Genomic DNA, 22,030 nt, shown 5'->3' with positions numbered 1-22,030 from the left:
TTTAAGTTCAGTTCCAATGAAACCTGATTGAGTGATGAAGAAAAATAGCCAATTAACCAAGAAGTTTCCCAGTATTTGGCATATCTATCAATTGGCATTTGTGTACTTATTTGTAAGGAAGCAGTGTAGTAATAAGAGTTCAGGCTTTGATAAGAAGCAGGTACCATTTACCTCCTATGTTAACAATCTGAGACTAGTTACTTAACTTCTCCAAATTCCTAGTTTCCTCATATGTAAAATGGAAATAACACTTAACCCCCCCAGAGTTGTTGTATTCATGAATTTAAAAATAAAACAAAATGGAACAAAAACACCAGAAGTAAGTGGTACAGAGTGAAGAAGACACTTAGCACATTTATTGTCATTGTAAGTATCATGATGTTGGTGATGATGGTTTTAACATTTTGTATGACAAGGAAAAGTAATATCCTGAACCCATAAATACAGAAACTAGTGCTTAACCATAAACTCTTAAGTGTTTTTAATCCAGAATATCTTCATTTCTGTTTTTGAAATCTCTATAACAATTCCTACTGAAAGAAATCAGATACCTATAATGTTTTATGTTCTGAAAGTGTGTTTTTGTGTGTCTTGTAAGTCAGATTGTAAATATTCTTGCATGAGTTTGGTGAAAGTACATCCCTTAAAGGTATATATTTTCTAAAATAAGTTTATTGAGTCATATTTTACATATCTTGCAATTCGCCAATTTCAAGGATACAATTCAATGATTTTTAACAAATTTACTTCGTTATGCAACCATTACCCTATATTGGTTTTAGCGCATTTTCATCACCCAAATAGTGTCTTTCATACCATTTACTGTTATTTCCAGCAGCCCTTCCTCCCCAGGCAACCACTAATGTACTTACTTTCTGTCTCTATAGATTTTCCCTTTTCTGGACATTTTATATAAATAGAATTATTCAATACATGGTCTCTTACATCCAGCTTTTTTCTCTTAGCATAATGCTTTTGAGGTTTGTCCATGTCATAGCATGTATCAATAGTTTGTTGCTTTGCATTGATGAATATAATTTTTTTTTAAATTTTATTTACTTATTTTTGGCTGTGTTGGGTCTTCATTTCTGTGCGAGGGCTTTCTCTAGTTGCGGCAAGCGGGGGCCACTCTTCAACACGGTGCGCCGGCCTCTCACTATTGTGGCCTCTCTTGTTGCGGAGCACAGGCTCCAGACTCACAGGCTCAGTAGTTGTGGCTCACGGGCCTAGTTGCTCCTTGGCATGTGGTATCTTCCCAGACCAGGGCTCGAACCCGTGTCCCCTGCATTAGCAGGCAGATTCTCAACCACTGTGCCACCAGGGAAGCCCCAATTAATAGAAATTTATTTTGTAGATATACTACAGTTTGTTTATTCATTCATCAGTTGGTTGATATTTAAGTAGTTTCTGTTTTTTGGCTTTTATGAAGAATGCTGCTGTGAACATGCATGTACAAGTTTTTGTGTGGACATGTTTTCATTTCTCTTGGGTGTATACCTAGAAGTAGAATTGCTAGGTTTATGTTTAACATTTGGGGAATTGCCAAACTGTCTCCCAAAGTGGCTGAAACATTTTATATTTCTACCAGCAATGTATGAGTGTTCCAATTTTTTATCCTAGCCATTCTGGTGAATGTGAAATGGTATCTCATTGTTGTTTGAGTTTGCATTTCCTTAATGACTACTGATGTTGTGTATCTTTTTATGTGCTTATGAGCCATTCATGTATACATTTTAGAAGGCATATGGTTTTTAAATGTTTGATTTTTCTGGTTATCTTGATAATTTATTATAAGGAAATGGTTGAAAAATTGCTAAAGAATCAAAATAGTGTTCTGGGAATTGAGATAAACATCTGTGATATCATGAGAGTATGCATATGCATACTCATGAGGATCTCACTGTGGATATTCATTGAAAACTCTGTATGTATAAAGTAAAATTCTACATGTATGACTACAATATGAACTCAAAGAAAGTAGAGAATTTTGACTCTTGATCACCTTTTTTATCCTTAGCATCTAGAACAGTGTCTGACACAATGTAGGCATTCAATATATCTTTGTTGAATAAATGGATACAAGGAGTATATTGGATACAAGGAGTATATTGTATCCAATAAATGGATACAAGGAGTATATTTATATTTGAATATATTTGTTGGGTAAAAGAGTGCAAATATTTCTGATATCTCAATAAGTAGACAACTCATGCTCTTATTTTCATAGATTAGAATTCAGGAAATTTGAAAAATGTCATGTTTCAAAACAACTTCTAAAATTCTGTTAAAATATCATTTTTGTCAACTCAAGCAAAATGCCTGCCAATGTTAATGTGGAGTCATAATCTTATGAATGGGAACACAATTTCATACAAGCCACAAATCTAAATTAAAACCAGTACCTTTGTTTGTTTTGTATTCCAGAAATGCTCCATGAATATGGATGCATTATACTTCCAAAGTGAAGTAGATTTTGATTTATAACAAAACAACAACGAAAAATAAAAACAACCCCCCTAACTTCTGCTCAATACAATTTGTTTGTCTCTCTTCTTCCCGCTTATACTGACCTCTCTTAAATATAGTCCTAGTAGATAACAGCACTAATATAATATATATCTGTATACGTGGTAGCAAAGTATCCTTTCCAACAAAGAGCATGACAGCATTTATTAGTAGGAGATTCACAATAAATACATAATTGGATCCTTTTAAAGATTTTTAGTCTTTCCCCCAATACGTATATATACACACAAATTAATAAACTGGAATGGTATCATTTTAGCTCTTATGTGGAGAATGCTTTTGTGTTGTAATAAAAGATTGTTGAAGTGTTCAGAGGAGGAACATGTTCTGCGTGGACTTGAACAGTTTGGGTGTTGATTTTGTAGATTCATCTGGATATGCCAGAAAACCCTTTTAAGTTCCCTCTAGCACCATGAGTTACAGATTCAACAGTGTAAAATTAGGCATTTCTTTATTCATCTCCTTTATAACAGGGGTCCCCAGCTCCCGGGCCGTGGACCTGTACGGGTCCGCAGCCTGTTAGGAACCGGTCCGCACAGCAGGAGGTGAGCAGCGGCAGAGCGAAGCTTTATCTGCTGCCCGCCCCCCCCCCACCCCGTTGCTCCCTATCACCTCGCATTACCGCTTGAACCATTCCCCCGCCCCCGCCCCCGTCCATGGAAAAACTGTCTTCCGCAAAACCGTTCCCTGGTGCCAAAAAAGTTAGGGACCGCTGCTTTATAAGGCACAAAGGTTTTGTTTCCTACCTTATTGACTTTATTAGAAGAAAATAAGTATTCTGGAAAAGAATGTTTGCATCCTTTATTGTTTATCCTAGAATCAGATAATCAAAATTTTCCAGTCTTGTGATGGTTACGAAAGGAAATGAGCAACATGCAAAAGAGTCAGCCTTAAAGATACATTAATAAGAAAAAAAAGTTAGATTAAGGAAACTTTGCTATTTAGGTTTTATTAACTAGAAAAATTACCGGTGATATTTAGCTCTGTTTTATTTTTATTTAAAAATGGAAATATTAAATTATATACATGGATTTTAAATGCTGTTGGGGAAACTTAAAAATATATTTTTTCCATAAATATACCCCATCAACATCAGAACATCAATAATGATTCTCTGGGACATTCTTGGTTGCATAATCTGAAATCTCTCAGGAAAGAAAATTAATTGTTGAATGATGTATTATGATGATGACATTTCCTTTGTTTCTCCTGAAAATCCATCTGCAGAGTTTAGTAAAGGGAAAAATATGTAGGCAGACAACATAAAATTGTAAAGTAACTCAATACAGCTGTAACTTCTCTATTTTAGCTAAGCCAATTTCATTGTTTGCCAAGATTTTGAAGATCATATGAAACTGAAATTACGACCCATAACGTTTTAAGTCCAGGGTACAATTGAAACAAGCAAGGGTTATGTGATAAAGTCTCTGGTACATACAATTACCAATGTAAAGACATGAAAACTAGTAGAGCCACAGAGGTTTCTCTGTGAAAGAATCCTTTGCATCTGTACATCAGGAGTCAAATGTTAGGAAAGACAGCATATCCCATTTAAGCAAGAAATGTGGAAGATCATCATTTACATCTCATTAGATAATTGCATAATCACAGTATACTTACAGAATGTATATTATTCCTTCCAGTTGTCTTTATTTCTGAGCCATTTCTGTAGGAAATGTGAGGTGGGCAAGAAGTGTCCTAATCCACCTTTCTCAAACTATAGTCACATAATCCAATGAATAGTAAGTGCTATTTGTTCATTGTAACTTAAAATTTTCTGTAAATGAGTTTTCTTGTGTCTCTTACTATGAGTAGTTTCTTTATATCCACCTGAAAATAGGTCATCTGAATTGACAACAATCTTCTAATTTTTTAAATCATTTATGCAATTCCTGGCATATATTTTACACTTCGTGAATTTAGGAAATTATGTTTCACAGAACAGCCAGAGAAAGTGTTAATGCAATGGATATTATTCCATCATGACTCCCAACCTAGATTAGGAACGACTATGTTTTTAAAAATCGTGAGCAAATTAACTACTTCTTCCATTAACAGCTATAGACACACTCTGGAATCTCAAAGGCTTGAGCTTTCTCCTGAGACAATTATGAATAAATTCAATAAAGTTTTACTGGTACTGAGAGAGAACAAAGTCCAACATGCACAGTCAATCAAGGAGAGCCTTGATTCATTTTCTTCATACCATGAAACCAACTGGATATGTTTACAAAAATTCTACAAAGAATATATATATATATATGTGTATGTAGTACCTGTGTGTGTGTGTGTGTGTGTGTGTGTAGTATGTGCATATATGTATATATAGTATGTGGATACAAGCACACTTATAATAGAATCTCTCCTGTTTGCAAACAGGCTATCTCTAATCTCTTTATCATTCGTGACTTTCAAGTAATTCCTTAGATCAATACATATTCTAAGCAGTTATATATATTATTGATATGAATAGGTTCTTAGTTTAATAAGAAAATCTTTGTGGTTCCTTGACCTCAGATTTATTTTCTATGTGAAAAATTTTTTTTCGTAACATAGGTCTTAAGAGCTTGGACAGTATTAATGTCATTTATAGTAGAAGAATGCAACATGTGTGTTTGAATGTTACTTCTAAGTTGAATTTGGATATAACATTGAACCTTGGATCTCAAGTCACCAGGGCCATTGTGAACTCATTTTAATAGTCATGTTCATTAATTTTGTAACTGACAACATATTTCTGTAATTAATTAATTTTTTGAGATATAATTGACATATAACACTGTGTAAGTTTAAGGTGTACAGTGTGTTGGTTCAATATGTTTATATGTTGCAATATGATTGGCATGTTGCCTAGCACCTCTATCAGGTCACATAATTATAATTTCTTTTCTGTAGTGCGAACAATTAAGATCTAGTCTCTTAGCAAATTTGACATTTATAATACAGTATTGTTGACTGTATTCACTATGCTGTGTGTTAGATCTCCAGAACTTATCTACTATTTGCATCTTAAGGTTTTAGTTAGGTTTTTTGTGTTGTTGTCGTTGGAATTGAATGCTATGTATGTACAAGGTAGCCTGTTAAAATAGTTATACTGATGTAATGTTACTGTAAGGAAACTTGTCTGAATGTTCTACATCAAGCCTTTTAAATGCCTCAATTGCACTAGCCTTTCCACTCCGATGAACTCACCTTGGTTCTATGATGGAAAACGTCAGATTTTATTTTTATTCTTCAGTCTAAATTTTTTTTAATTAATTAATTTATTTTTGGCTATGTTGGGTCTTCGTTTCTGTGCGAGGGCTTTCTCTAGTTGTGGCAAGTGGGGGGCCACTCTTCATCGCGGTGCGCAGGCCTCTCACTGTCGCGACCTCTCTTGTTACACAGCACAAGCTCCAGATGCACGGGCTCAGTAGTTGTGGCTCACGGGCCTAGTTGCTCCGCGGCATGTGAGATCTTCCCAGACCAGGGCTCGAACCCGTGTCCCCTGCATTAGCAGGCAGATTCTCAACCACTGTGCCACCAGGGAAGCCCTCAATTTTTAATTTACTTAGAGATATTAGAGTGTGGCTATTTATAAAGTGAATCAATGCTCTCAAACACTAATCCAAACTAACTAAATGATGTCACCTCTAATGGCTAATCTATACTATAAGTATATATGTTTCTTTGTAATGTATATTTATCTGTATATGCTTAAACATTTGCCCTTTGTATTCATATGTAGTATTCAAAAGCTATACAAGGCATTTTACTTGTCATTTATATTTGTTTGGTACAAGTGATTACCACCTGGATGTGTATGTTCAGGGGTCTAGGGTGGGAAGACAGGCTTGTAGCAGAAAGACCAAGGAATATGCTGTTCTATTAATGGAGATGAGTGATAACTTGAACTTGAGCAGTGTCAATGAGACTGCTGAGGAGGGAACAGATTCATGAGGTATGACATGAGAATATATAGGATCCAGCCATTGGTATTTTGCAAACTTTCCAGGTGATTCCAATGTGCAGCTTCGTCTGAGAATCACTAGTCACTGTTAGATTTAGAATCTCAGAAAAAGAAAAATTTAGGTTGACTTCTAGGTTTCTTATTTGTTTCTGTGAATGGTGATGCCATTCATGGTTGAGAAAATAGTAAAGGAGGAATAGTTTTGTTGCAAGGTTTTTGTTGTTGTCCAGCTTTGTTTATATGGAGTTCAGAGTGTGTATGGAATGTCTAAGAATTCAGTGGAAAGGTCTGGTTTGGAGATGTATACTTTGTAGTCATTGTAGAAAAGTGATCATCGAACTTAGGAATTTAGCCAGGGTATGTACACAGAGTCAATGAGAATAATACTTAGAAGCCAGCAGAGGAAGAAAAGCTTGGGAGCTGACTAGGAGAAGGTGAGTGAGGTGACAAGAAAACAGTGAAATGAGAGACTTACCCAGGGGAAATATTTGTCAGAAGTAGCAAATGGATGAATATCCATGAATTTTTTTTTTTTCAGTTTGGGGCTGTAGTTACTTTCTATTTGAGGGATCTATGATGTAGAATCACCAAACTCAGACTGCTCACAGGAATCTCTTCCTTCAGCTACACAACAGGGCATTTTATTTGTTACTTTGAGTATCTTATACGCATATAAGGGTGTGTGTGTGTATGGTATGTTGCATTGTATATAAAACGGTCAAATACTCTTTTTATGTGATTAGCTAGCGTTTTAAAGTGGGAGTCTATATACACATAAGTAATTACATACATATAAGTAATCCTAGAAGTAGGAAAGAAAATGTCAACGTAACAGTTTGGTTTAAGCGTGAACAACATCTCCCCACCAGCATTCCTCCCACCTCTTCCATCACGAACACTGGAGAGATAAGTATGTAACTAGTCAGCGCCAATGGATGATAGAGTAGCCAGATTTAAACTTGTGACCATTACACATTAGAACTGCCTCCTTATTTGGAAGTTTTCAACCTCAAATACATGTTCTATATTAATATCCCTTGACCTTGGCAACATACAAAAACTGAGGAGCTTTAAAAAATCTCAATGTCCAGGCTTCACCCAGACCAATTATATCAGAATATACAGGACCCAATCATCAGTATTTTGAAAAACTTTCCAGGTGACTCCTGTGTGCAACCAAGGTTGCGAATCACTTTCTTCTATGTCACACTGGTCAATCTGACAATATTTCCATAAATCTACATTATCTGAAAGCATGTTTCTATCTTTCTGATGACATCTCATTACCTAGTACTCTGGCATGGTTTTATAGGTAAGCTCATGAGATGCAGATTTGGTGCATCTGTTATAACAAAACACCACAGACTGGGTGGCTTAAACAACAGAAATTTATTTTTCCCACAGCTCTGGACGCTGAAAGCCTGACACCAGGGTGCCAGCATGGTTGGGTTCTGGTAAAGGCTCTCTTCTTGACTTCTAGATGGCTGCCTTCTTACCCTGTGCTCACATGGCCTTTCCTCCTGCATGTGCATGGGAGCAAGGCAGTAGGGAGCAAGCTTACTGGTGTCTTTTATTATAAGGGCACTAATCCCGTCAAACCAGAGTCCCACCCTGATGACTTCATCTAACCCTAATTACCTCCCAGAGGTTTCATCTCCAAATACCATCACATCACATCAGAGGCTGAGCCTTCAACATATGAATTTGGGGGAGACAACAATTCATTCCATAGTAAGGGTTGTCTTGCTGTTCTCTGCCATCATTGCTTTTAAACCAGGAGGCTTCTTTGAGACAAGCACTAATTCAGTGTAGTCCAGACAGATAAAACTGCCCTTTTGTGTTGTATATAATTCAGCAGTGACACTTACATAACTACAGTGAGCCATGACAGTTTGACCAGATTCAAATTTTACTGCCAAAAAGTGTACCATTTTTGACAGATATATAAAAAATGAGTTACAACAGAACCAGACTTTTCTTGTAAATGTTTAGTTTAGTTTGGAACTGCCTACTGCCTTTGGATTTGCTTTTCTATGTCTTGGTGAATTTGGTGCACAGAACTCCATGTTGTTTAAGACAGTTTGGTGGCAGGCTTCATGTTGGTAATGCTGCTGAATGTTTTCAGTCTCATATATGTTCTTCCCGGAGTTTGATAGATATGACATTATTTTTTCTTAGTTCCAAGCAAATTTTAGGTCATCTCATTGTGTGTGTTGCAAAGAACTTCACAATATCTTTAATAACTCCCTGTGGGGTGCCTGGAAATTCATTCTATTCACTTCAATCAATGGATTATGTTGTGTCCTGTGCAGAGTATCCAGAGTGAAAAATTCCCATTTCTAATTTTGAGACTTAAAAGTTCTAAGGTTTTTGTCCGTGTAGTATTGTACTTGGAATTACTGTGGCATTCTACTTATCTCTGTGTGTGAGTCTGTTTATCAGGGAAGGCAGGGGTGGGGTTAGAGGATGAGCAAGACAGATTGTTGTCAGACTCCTTTATCCCTGTTAGGATTAGTAAGGGGCCAATATTGTACATAGATTATAAATAGGCAAGCAATTTCTGGGAAGTATAAAAAGATTCTTAAGATCACACACCTGGCAGGGACTTCGCAGATAAAAAATACAGAAAATGTTTAAGGAGTCAAACAAATGAGGCATGGGATGGAAACGTGTTGATGGTGATGGGTTAGAGATACAAGCCCAAGGGGGACAAAAAAGATCTATGTTGTTCATCTCTGTCTCACCTATCATGTGGCGTGAGGTGGTACATACTGTAGGTGTTCAGCAACTATTTGGTGAGTGAATGATAGAACAATCCCAGAATGACCAAAGGAAGACCCTCAAGAATATAAAACTAAGTCAATTATGGAAAGTCTCATGGAATTCAGGTTTGATTAAAAAGCACTACAGGATCCAGAAGTAAAGTCCAAGTACAAATTTAAGGTGAAAACAAACCCCATATGTTGATCAATTAAGGGATATATGCTACAGAATATCTTCTGGTCTGATAGCTCTTTTACTCAGGATTCCTGGGCCTGTCTCTGCCTCTTTGCTATCATTGGATAGGATGTGCATGATTATTTATCTTTATTTCTGAAAACAGATTCTACCACCAGGTGGGTGAAGGAGACCTGAGGTCTGGATAATGAATTTATATTAGCAAGTAGTTTTGAATTTCTACCAAACGAGTGTGACTTTAAAACCTCTCATATCTCAGCAATTAGCCCCAAGGCATGTTCTGTCAGTGCAGTTTCCTGTTCGTGTACCTAAAGGGAGTTAATAAGGACCTACTCACGGGACAGCTGTGAGGGCTTGAGACAGGGAAAGATGTGTGTAGATGTGTGCTGCTGCTATTGTTGTTGTCATTATTATTATTATTAACCAGTTTAGGGATTTTAATTCTCCATTGTACATCAACTTTTGCTACAATATAGTCACTTCACTTCACTTTGCTGAAGAACATGATGTATTTCTCTGAGGCAAAGACAGCACATCCCACTAGGTACTGTGGGCAATTAACACATCACATTGATATCTACTTAATTGGCTGTACATACTAAAGCAAATATTAATCAAGCAAAGTAGTGGGTTTTCAGTAAGAGATACAAGTCTGTAGAGGTAGATGCAGAAGGTTGCTATTTTGTAGAATGGAGATACAAAGAGATTTTTCAGAGAAACATCAGATTTCCCCTTTCAGTGAGTAGCATGCTGGCAATTGGGGCGGACGGACTGTGAGCCTCTTGAGGTGAACCGGAACTGGCAAACATGTTCAAGTCTTCCCGGAAATGATTGATTTCTTCCGTTTGGTGGGAAAGGACAAAGCCAAAAATGAGAACACTAGGAAAATGGAAAAGTCTCTATTTCTACAAAATAACCTAAGTTTAGTAAAGCCCCTCAGAAACAGTCAAAAAATTTTAAGTTGTATACTTTAAGCCAAAAATGTAATAACCTTTGTTAATTGAAATAAAAAAGAAAATGTATTCAGTTATTTTTTCCTTACCATTTTTATATAACCAACAGTGTATGGGTATATACTTATAATGCTAGAAACTAATGCAATGTATCACTTTAGAGAAGGAATAAAATAATCATCATAGTCCACATCTCTTACCTTGATTCATAGCGCAGATATATCTATTCTTGGAGCATTACTGCAGCTTTGGTGCTCAGAAAACTGCGGTGGATGAAAAATGATTCTGCAGCCTTTCATCCTTCACAATTTTCACACCATCTCAATTAGTTTAACTTTGCAATCATGCCATCTAGTGCTCAAACGTCCTCAGTACTACAGCTCAACTTCATTAGAAGCAAAATAATACAGTATCAGGCAAGTTACGTTAAAAACACTGTGCTTGGGGACAGGCAATGTAATGAATAGTCCATCGTTGAGACACTAAACCAGATTTCTTGCTAAATAAATATTTCTTGTTTATCATTATTGTTTCATTAATTTATTGCATTTAATTCATAAATATTTTGTATATTCTATTTATATAGTCATACAAATTATACATAACATACACCATATATTGAAATTATACTTATTTTATTTTTGTATTCCTTTCTGTGTCTTTCTATAACTTTAACAAAATGGTCATTGAATTTGAAGGCAACACAACCCAACGACCCAGTCATGGATTGGGTTTGATTAGAGTGGATTGGATAGAGTGGAATAAAAAGATGGAAATCATTTATTATAATATTTGATTGCATTGCATATCCTGCCCCAGATTGTGGTTTTGCTACTGCTGATGACTGTGCCTTCAAGGGTCAGGTGCTTCACGACATACCAAGAGAAACACAGAAGGGTTTTGGATTGCACGAAATATAGCAATTTACCAGAAAAGAAAAAAACTAGGGTCTTTTTGTTGCTTTACCATTGAGACTATTTTATATATCTTTTAAAAAAAAATTTAGGAAAGTATTTTTAGAAATTAATGAGCTTGAATAGTTTTCAAGATGTCCCAGAGACATGATTTTTATATTCCTTCCTAGCCTTTAAGATGGCCTCTATGTTGTCTATCAGTTCAGAAATTTAAGAGAAAAAATTCATTTCTGTAATTATGAAAAGAATAAAATTGATTAAAGACAGGCCCTATCAGATCACCTCCATCATTTTAGCATCCGAAAAAAGGTTGACAATATACCAGCTCTAACTGACTCTGATGTTAAAATGGAAAACCTCAGCCCTTGCCCTGATTCCAAGGTAGATGAAGTCCTATGGTCCATGAGGATGCTCCCCTCTGCTCAGACCTCATCCTCTGAGCTCTTTCTCCCTTAGCCTTTCATCAGCTCCTCCTTTTGACACTCCATCCTACTTTGGGCGCTGTTTACGTGCCTTGCTTTAATCGGAATGACTTCTTTTATTCTTCACTCTCATTTAGTTCATTCTTACACCCCCTCAGATCTTACCCTGAGCATCATTTCTTCAGAGAAGCCCTCCAACCCCTGAATTAGTCCTTTCTTGTTATTAGATGGCACCCCAAACGTTTCCTTATTACTACTCACCACATTTGTAATTATATACTTGTGTTATTATCTACTTTCTATCTCCTACTCCCACTAGATTATAAATTATGAGCAGGCTAGAATATTCCTTTTTATAACGCTTTAGGGTCCTAGCCACTGTGTTTTCTATAATGCCTGTTACAGAGAGGTTATGCAGGAGATAGTTGAGAAAATCAACCTAAGAGTCCAAAATTGAGAACTGAGATGCCCATTGTCCCAGCCCATGTAGATTTGTGAAGTCAACTCTGCTTTTATGTCACCCTTGAGGCAAGAGAATTGTCACTGAGGCAGGAAATCCTGGTGCCTTTATCCCAGCTTCTGAAGGAATACCCCTCAGCGACTTGTCACTTCCTGCAGCAGAGTCTGGGATTGGAGTGTTTGTTCCCACCACTTACAGAATCCCTGACCTTGCTCACCACCACTCTTCCCACTTCTTGGGAATCAATTGACCTTTCACTCCCTGACCACCACTCTCCTTCCCACGCTCTTGTTCCTCACCCCCAAAACAAAGCAAAGCAAAACAAAACAAACCCAAACCAACCACCTCCTCCTGCCTCTACTGTCAGCCATCTTCATGGATTAACAGAGAGATACAGAGAACAAAATATAAATTAATATTTCAGTAAATTATCCTATCACTCTGGTATTCAGCAGAGAATAAAAATAAATTTTACACAAAGGACACATTAAGTTTTCAGTGTTTATTTTTGTAGCACTTCCCTTCTCTTTCTAGAAGACTGTAAGGGTCACCAACTATCTTAGAATATCAGACAAGCAATCATTCTGAGATCAATCATCTTCAAAGTGAGTTTTTCTTAAACAGTTAAAACATACTAAACTTCAGGTGTTTATAACCAATCACCAATATCTTCTAAAGAATAAGAAATGAAATTAGGATCTATAAGTAATTAAGTTTGACATTGAATATATATAGACACACATATGTAAATTGGGTGTTTTTTGGTGCATTGTATTATATTTTATTATAAATCTGGTATATATATTCTCATTGTTTTAGAAAAATAACACTTTTGCTTAACATCAAATACACACAAAAGAAAAATGCTTGCATTTTTGAATATTTTCAAACCACACTGAGGATTCCAAGTGTCTCTCTGGATCCCTCTCTTTTCCACCTGTGGTAGCGTCTAATAGGTGTTACCCAAGCATGTGCTTCTTGAAAGCTGGATCGACTAATTCAATTGTCAACTCATTTAGAAGTCTGACTCTTAGATGTATACTTGATGAAAAAATTAACCAAACGGTATGGAGTTCACTCCGTAGAAACTCTTTACACTTCTACCTCCACAGCAACACAGATGTACACACAGTGGCATCACTTCTTAAACTGTATCTCCGAGAACTTCCAGAACCAGTTATTCCTTATGCCAAGTATGAGGATTTTTTGTCTTGTGCCAAACTGCTCAGCAAGGAAGAGGAAGCTGTAAGTCCATGCATTTATTTCTTAAAAAGCTATTATTTGGGTTTTTTGTCAGTGTTCTTAGTCTTTAATCTGTAAAGTTTCCTTTGTCCCATGCTTGGATTGTTTTCCACTATTCTAAGTATTGACATCACACATATTTAGATTTTACACACACAATGCAGGTCCCATTTTTAATCCTCTCTCTGATCAAAAAGAAAAGTACAGATGAATAAATGAAATCAGCACTGCTTGCCACTTTGCACCCAAATGCTAAAAATCGGAAGGACTCTCACTATATTAAAGCTACTCCTTCCCCCAAACAACCTTATTACGAATAAGGCAAACTTCCCTTTTCAGTCAATTGTGAACAAATGTTAAAAGGGCTTCACTTAAACATGTTTCTCCACAAATAGTGCTTACAGAGATATTTGAAATGCTTCTACATCTTTTGAAAATATTTCTGAAATGTTTTCTGTGATAGTGGCAAGTTTTCAAGACAGTATCCTTCACTGGTAATATGTGAAACTAACTAAAAAAAAAAAAAAAGGCTGTATGCCCATTTTCCATGTGCTTTAATTCCAAGGCCAACACTTAGATAACATTTATTCTCTTCTTTATATTCAGGGTGTTAAAGGATTAGCAAAGCAGGTGAAGAGCTTGCCAGTGGTCAATTACAACCTTCTCAAGTATATTTGCAGGTAAGAATTGTCCTAAAGACAAAACTAGGGCTTCCCTGGTGGTGCAGTGGTTGAGAATCCTCCTGCTAATGCAGGGGATGTGGGTTCGAGCTCTGGTCTGGGAGGATCCCACATGCCGCGGAGCAACTGGGCCCGTGAGCCACAACTACTGAGCCTGTGCGTCTGGAGCCTGTGCTCCGCAACAAGGCCGCCATAGTGAGAGGCCCGTGCACCGCGATGAAGAGTGGCCCCCGCTTGCCACAACTAGAGAAAGCCCTCACACAGAAACGAGGACCCAGCACAGCCAAAAATAAATAAATAAATTAAAATAAAAAAAGACAAAACTAAATTTGAGACGACTGTATTTAGCCTGACACTAATTTACTTTTGACAGTGAATAAAAATCACTTAACTGCTCTGACCTCCAGTGTTGGCCTCTATAAAACTGAGGTTTGACAAGGTGATTTTTTTAAAAAAATAAATTTATTTATTTATTATTTATTTTTGGCTGCGTTGGGTCTTCGTTGCTGCCCGTGGGCTTTCTCTAGCTGCGGCTAGTGGGAGCTACTCTTCGTTGTGGTGCGTGGGCTTCTCAACAAGGTGGCTTCTCTTGTTGCGGAGCACGGGATCTAGGGTGCACGGGCTTCAGTAGTTGTGGCACATGGCCTTATAGCTGCTCCGCGGCATGTGGGATCTTCCCAGACCAGGAGCTTGAACCCGTGTCCCCTGCATTGGCAGGAAGATTCTTAACCACTGAGCCACCAGGGAAACCCTTGACAAGGTGTTTTCAAAAGTTTCTCTGAGCACTAAAATTGTTTGATTTAGTAATTTGCTGTTTCTGAAGTCTCTCTGGCCTCTACATATTAAAGATATGTTGCTTTGAACTTCCATCCAGGTTGTTTATAATTGTACCATGTACCATTGTTTAACAGAAGGAGCGTGTATCCTATGAGAAAGATCTGCCCAGGAGTCCAGATTCTACTACTGACTACTTACATGTCTTTATGCAATATTCTTATCCTCTTTGAGACTAAAGATCCTAATAGGTAAAAAGGTAGTGAAAACACATATTTCACACAGCTGTTTTAAAAATTAAAGTATATTTTAAAATTTTATATACCTATACATTTATACATATAGTGAATGCTAATATTAATTTTTTCCATTTCTCTCAAGACTCATTGAAAAAACATTGTAACTCAATTCTGCTAGAATAATAATTGTGCTTCACAAAGCTCTCTCTCAATGACCATGTTTAATGTCAGGGATGCTATGTACCATGTCTGTGCCCCTATTTAAGAAATCAAGTATGTACTATTGAAACATATTAAATTTATTTTTTTTTAATTTTATTGGAGTATAGTTGATTTACATGAAACATATTAAATTTAAATAAAGAGATTAATGATTGGCACTACAGGTCATTGTAAGGTATTTTAAACGATAGCTTCCCAGTCCATTTTTAAATAAAATTAAAATTTTTAATTCAGTACAGTGCATCATTTACATGTGTTTTTTGCGTCATGATTAGCTAAATGTACAGCTGACTGTACTATGGCGTTTAAGACTCATGCCAGACACTGTGGAGTTCATTGTCAACTGTAATTGAGTAGGAATTCCAGAACCTCCTGCCATACTTTTTCTGGTGATGGTTAGCATTCAGGAAACAAACAAGACCTTAGGTTTCAGAATTAGAAAAAGCAAGAAATAGTTTCACAGATAAGATAGACTTATTAACATAGAAGGGTTCCATCCCAAGTTTTTGAACTAATTCAAGCTATTGTAGTGGATAAGAAAAGGATGACAGTCTCTTAAGTAAAAGGGAAAAAGGCTTTTTGGAGAACAGTATTGCAAGTCTTTATCTCCACAATAGAAAACCTTAACTTCTCTTAACACATTTAAAGCAGACTTTTAATTTCAGCTATTTCAAATAAGAAATAGTAGTTTGACTTTTTGCCCTTCAGTTTTGCTATAATTAGGCTGTATAACAGTAGTGAACATGTGGAAATAGGCACTTTTTAATTTTTATTTTTGGCCACGCTTGTGGGATCTTAACGGCAGTGAAAGCATGGAGTCCTAACACTGGACCACCAGGGGATTCCCAAACAGCACCTTTTAAAAAACTCATGGTATAGTAATCAAGAGTTCAGACTCTAGCGTCAGATCACCTGGATTCAGATCTCAGCTCTGCAAACTCTGTGTTCTTGGAGAAGATTCTTACATCTCTGGTGCCTCATGTGTCTAACCTGTAAAATGGAGATAATGGTATTTACTTTGCAGAGATGCTTTGAGAGTTTAATAAGTTAGCACGACTGACACATAATAAAATATATTATTTTAAATAACACATAATATAGGTTAAAATTTTTTTCATCACTTCTTTGTCTCATTAGTACAATTAGTAAGTGTAAGGTCGGATCTTAACAAACGGCACCGCGAAACAGAGGAAAGCTTCAAGTGAGCTTTATTAGGGAGCGCTCCCGGGGCGAGGTTCACTGGTCCGAGAGAAAGGGGCCAGAGAAGTTGCACCCAGGCGAGGTTTGGGCAAGATTTTATAGGGGAAGAAGGGAAAGGGGTGTGGTGAATCTGGGAGGGCGCAGGGTATTCCTTATTTGGTGGTCTTTTCGGGTATCCTGGGGGACCGTTAGTCCCGCTCCTCGAAAGGCGGGAAGGCTGGGCCGGGTGCAAAGTCCCCAGGTCAGTTCCTGGAACTGGGTGGTCCGGAAAGTCTCCAGGTCAGTTTCTGGAACTGGGTGGTCCGGAGAGTTTCGGTCTGATGCAACCTGTAAATCTAATTGTGTTCCCCTGCCTCGGGCCAGTTGGCCTTACAGTAAGCCATGAATTAATAGAAGTTCTTGTAGAAACAAAGAGGGGATGGGAAATGAAGAAAAGCTGAAAAATTACAAAAACAATCTCTGCTATTAAAATCATTTGGGGATAGTGGGAAGCAGCCGCATAGCACAGGATCAGCTCAGTGCTATGTGACCACCTAGAGGGGTGGGATAAGGAGGGTGGGAGGGAGGGAGATGCAAGAGGGAAGAGATATGGGAACATATGTATATGTGTAACTGATTCACTTTGTTATAAAGCAGAAACTAACACACCATTGTAAAGCAATTATACTCCAATAAAGATGTTTTTAAAAAAAATCATTTGGGGAAAGGGCTATTTCATGCCTCTAATTCGTTAGCACTTAACAAGTTAAAACAATTTGTGCTTGCAATTTTCCATATCAGTAGAACTGAGGTTTTATTTTAAAACATGTTTGATCTCATTTTTTAATAGACTATAAATTCGAAGCTCACAAATTACTCCACAAAGAGAGTTGATTCCTCCTCTCTGAAATAAGAGATTGTACCAGACAATCTTATTTATAGTTCTTGAATTAAATATATATATAAATTTAATATTTTATTTAGGGATTGGAAAGAAATTCATATTCTTGAATCTCAAGTCCACATTAGCATTATCCAAACACTCTTGTTCCTGTGACTGACAGGGAAACCAAGCCAAGCCAGGCCAGAGCAGATATTTGATATGATCCCTTATGAGTTTGATCCTTAATAATTTGCAATATACATTCTGCACATTTGACAGAGAGATGTTTGAATTCCTAAAGAATTTTGTGTCCATAATCATCTTTGAAAGTACTCCACTTCATAAATTTCCTGATAACCCATTTTCTTCCACTAACAAGTTTGATCCCATTGTGTTTTGTTCATACTCTTGCACCCAACAGGTTCTTGGATGAAGTACAGTCCTATTCAGGAATTAACAAAATGAGTGTGCAGAACTTGGCTACTGTCTTTGGCCCTAATATACTGCGCCCCAAAGTGGAAGATCCTTTGACCATTATGGAGGGTAAGTAAATTATTATCTTACACCCTCATCAATAAAACTGTCTCTTTGTTGTCCTGAACCTATTCTCCTATGAGGAAACTAGGGAAATAAGTGAATCCATGGTAACTCCATTCATGAACTCAAGTTCTTCAAATACAAAAACTCCTCTTTGGGAGTCAGACATTTTTTTTGGAGTTTACTAAACATAACTTACCAAACGATTCCTTAGGAGTTTTATAAGAATAAATGGAACTTACATAAGTCATCTGCAAAATATCACACAAAAATGGGAAAAAATCTAATTCACTTTTTGAGTCCAATGCAATTTTCAGGAAATTCAAATAGTTACTATTTTAAGTTAATGTATTTTTATTAATTCTGGTTTTATTTGACGAATTTCAAGAGGCGGAAAATATGGGCCTTTGTAAGATAATGTTGCTTATTTACCTTGGGTTAAACATGAAGAAATTCTTCTTTTCTATATTACAAAATGCCTCAAATTCATTTCCACAATGAACTGTTACTTCTGTTTATTTCCAGCAGGCCTCACTGCTTGAGTACTTTTCTTACCTGTGGCCATCAGTAGTACTGCTGATGTGCAGGTCTTGCTGAGCTGAAAGAGTAAGGTTAGAGGATGGAAAACTCATTAAGCAGCAGAAAAGAGAGAACTAGACATAGATATTGTTCAGAGATCTGCAGAGGGTATTCCTCAAGTCTTTGCCTAAGAATTGATTTATGCTTGCACTAGAGGACTCTACACTAGTTTCTGGGAGAGAGTACCAGAAATCAGTACTCTGAGCCATTCCTGGGCCTTACACCAAGCTTGAAATAATTGTGTTTCCCGTAACCAGAGTAGAAAACCCTGACATTGAGACATTGTATCAAGACCTCAGAAAGGTACTACCTTGGTGATAATGTTAAAAGTTACAGTCTCTATATAAAGTTTTTAAAAGAAATCCCAATGATTCAATAGAGGTTTGGGGAAGAAAAGGTGGAATAGTTGGAGCACAAAGGATTTTTAGGGCCATGAAACATTATTCTATCTGATACTGTAATGGTGGATACATGATATTATGCATTTGTCAAAACCCAGATCTCACAAAGAGTGATTTCTAATATAAACTGTGGACTTTAGTTAATAATAATAATAATGTGTCAATATCGGTTCATCAATGGAATCTAAAACTGTTAAAAACCTAAAACTGCTCTAAAGGTTTCACATTAGAAACTATGCAATTCAAAAGGACATGGATCGGTCTTCCCTGGTGGTGCAGTGGTTGAGAGTCTGCCTGCCGATGCAGGGGACACGGGTTCGTGTCCCGGTCTGGGAAGATCCCACATGCCGCGGAGTGGCTGGGCTCGTGAGCCATGGCCGCTGAGCCTGCGCGTCCGGAGCCTGTGCTCCGCAACGGGAGAGGCCACAACGGTGAGAGGCCCGTGTACTGCAAAAAAAAAAAAAAAAAAAAAAAAAGGACATGGATCAAAATAAATCCTATAAATGTAAAAAAAATCCAACTTACCTTCAAACCCCTAACTGTATAGCAAAAAAAGTCCAACAGAATTTAAAAATATTTTTTCCAAATTAAAGCAGTGTGCTAAAAAAGAAAACATATGTTCCCCTAAGACTTATAGTCAATGTTTATGTCACTTTATCCATAATAGCTCCAATCTGAAGACTGATCAATTGTCCTTCAATTACTGAATAGATAAACACATTTTGATACATCCATGAAATGGAATTCTACTCAGCAATAAAAAGAATGAACTACTGATACATGGATAACAATATGGATAAATGACAAAAGCATTATGCTAAGTGAATAATGCCTAGACACAAAAGACTTCATACTGTATAATTGCATTTATATGAAATTCTAGAAAAGAAAAAACTGTAGTGACAGAAAGCAAATCAGTGGTTGCCATGGACAGTGGATTGGCTACAAAGGGACACAAGGGAATTATCTATATAATGATTAGGTGGTGATTAAAGGACTGTCATTTGTCCAAATTTATCATATACCTCACAGATATCTTGTACATGTGCAAAATGAGACATGTACAAGGTAATGTATTGCAAAAAATACAAACTGAATCTACATTTCAATAGAATGTTGCCATACATATGTATTTTAAAGTGCCTAGGTACCTTCAAAGGAAAATTGAATTCTTATCCAGTTCTTATGAAAAAAAGTGTCCCATAATATGGTATTTAAGTTCAACCTGTATAAAATTATATGAGCCTGGGGAATTGTTGGAACATGTAGTCCAGTGGGACTCCCAAATCTGCTTGGACTCTTCAGAATGGACAGGTGATTATAACCACTCTGACCTCATTTATTTTGGCTTCATGTTTCTTATTAGCATTCTAAGGAAGAGAATGACAGAGAGTGGAGAATAAAAAGGAAAAAAAGATAGTGCATATAATGACACATACATCATTATTACTACCAGGCTAGTCTGTCCTAAATGGCTATAAAAATTGAAAGGAAGTCACTTTGCAAGAAATGATTGCCATTTACTATTCTGGAAACTAGATGAAAGCAAAGCCTTCCAAGGTAATAGAAATATATTTCTAAATCTCTAGGGATCTGACACTCACTCTATAATCGTGGCAGGCATACACTGGCATAGTTCTTCACATATTTCATCATGGAGACCTTGAGGATATCTCTCTTCAATTAATTAAATGCCCCACATGGTTCACAACTGTGATAAAAAGCAGTGATGTTTCTAAATTGCTACATAATTGATATGAGAATCCAGTTTTCTACAAGCCAGTCTTAAAAATATTAAATCCAGTTATCATCCATAAGTCGGTCTTAAAAATATTAAAAGTATTTGCAAAAATGTGAACAGTGTACCTCTTCTCCTTACTTCGATTGTTTTTAAAAAATAAATACATTGTTTTTATTAATATGTAAAAAAAAAAAAGCAGTGATGTTTCACATGTTAATATTCCAGTGATGGGGAAAGCTCAGAAGTTACTAAAAGAGAAAAGATAGATATAGAATACCATTAATTTCATTCAGTCGTTTTTCTTCCATAACTCCATCATAATTGATGATTCAGTAGATAGTTGTCTTTTATTTAGTTTCTTATTTAGAACAACACCGAGTTTACTTATTATTACTACAGTTTTAAATCCAGCGGCTGTTCTAATTTCACTTTTACATGTAGCTGTCCAGTTATCCCAGCACCACTTATTGAAGAAGTTTTCTCTTTCTCCATTGTTTATTCTTGGCTCCTTTGTCATAAATTAGGTGACCATGTGTGTGTGTGAGTTTATCTCTAGGCTTTCTATCCCGTACCATTGATCTATATTTCTGTTTTTATACAGATACCAAACTACACCGTAGTATAGTTTGAAGTCAGGTAGCCTGATTCCTCCAGCTCCATTTTTCTTTTTCAAGATTGCTTTGGCTATTCGGGGCCTTTTATGTTTCCATACAAATTGTAAAAGTTTTTGTTCTAATTCTGTGAAGAAGGCCAGTGGTAGCTTGATAGGGATTGGATTGAATCTCTAGATTGCTTTAGGTAATATAATCATTTTCACAATGTTGATTCTTCCAATCCAAGAACATGGCATATCTCTCCATCTGTTTGTATCATCTTTAATTTCTTTCATCAATGTCTTATAGTTTTCTGCATACAGGTCTTTTGTCTCCATAGGTAGGTTTATTCCTTGGTATTTTATTCTTTTTGTTGCAGTCGTAAATGGGAGTGTTTCCTTAATTTCTCTTTCAGATTTTTCATCATTAGTATATAGGAATGCCAGAGATTTCTGTGCATTAATTTTGTATCCTGCTACTTTACCAAATTCATTGATTAGCTCTAGCAGTTTTCTGGTAGCATCTTTAGGATTCTCTATGTATTGTATCATGTCATCTGCAAACAGTGACAGCTTTACTTCTTCTTTTCCAATTTGGATTCCTTTTATTTCTTTTTCTTCTCTGATTGCTGTGGTTAAAACTTCCAAAACTAGGTTGAATAATAGTGGTGAGAGTGGACAACCTTGTCTTGTTCCTGATCTTAGTGGAAATGGTTTCAGTTTTTTACCATTGACAACGATGTTGGCTGTGGGTTTGTCATATATGGCCTTTATTATGT

The 22,030-nt window shown here is 36.6% G+C and overlaps 1 protein-coding gene across 3 annotated transcripts in view; it reads left to right on the top strand.

Moving 5' to 3' along the window:
- The window catches only part of ARHGAP24 (Rho GTPase activating protein 24), a 415,611-nt gene that overhangs the window by 379,131 nt on the left and 14,450 nt on the right, over positions 1–22,030 (top strand). For all 3 annotated transcript variants that reach the window (XM_065877441.1, XM_065877439.1, XM_065877440.1), the window contains 3 exons: positions 13,295–13,427; positions 14,031–14,104; positions 17,823–17,944. In XM_065877441.1, the coding sequence (XP_065733513.1) occupies positions 13,295–13,427; positions 14,031–14,104; positions 17,823–17,944 (329 nt within the window). The remainder of the gene's footprint in view (positions 1–13,294; positions 13,428–14,030; positions 14,105–17,822; positions 17,945–22,030) is intronic.

The sequence above is a fragment of the Phocoena phocoena genome, chromosome 5 (assembly GCF_963924675.1).
Source record: "Phocoena phocoena chromosome 5, mPhoPho1.1, whole genome shotgun sequence".
Taxonomy (NCBI): Eukaryota; Metazoa; Chordata; class Mammalia; order Artiodactyla; family Phocoenidae; genus Phocoena; species Phocoena phocoena.
Note: the sequence above shows the minus strand (reverse complement) of the source record. Positions and strands in the feature narration are given on the sequence as shown.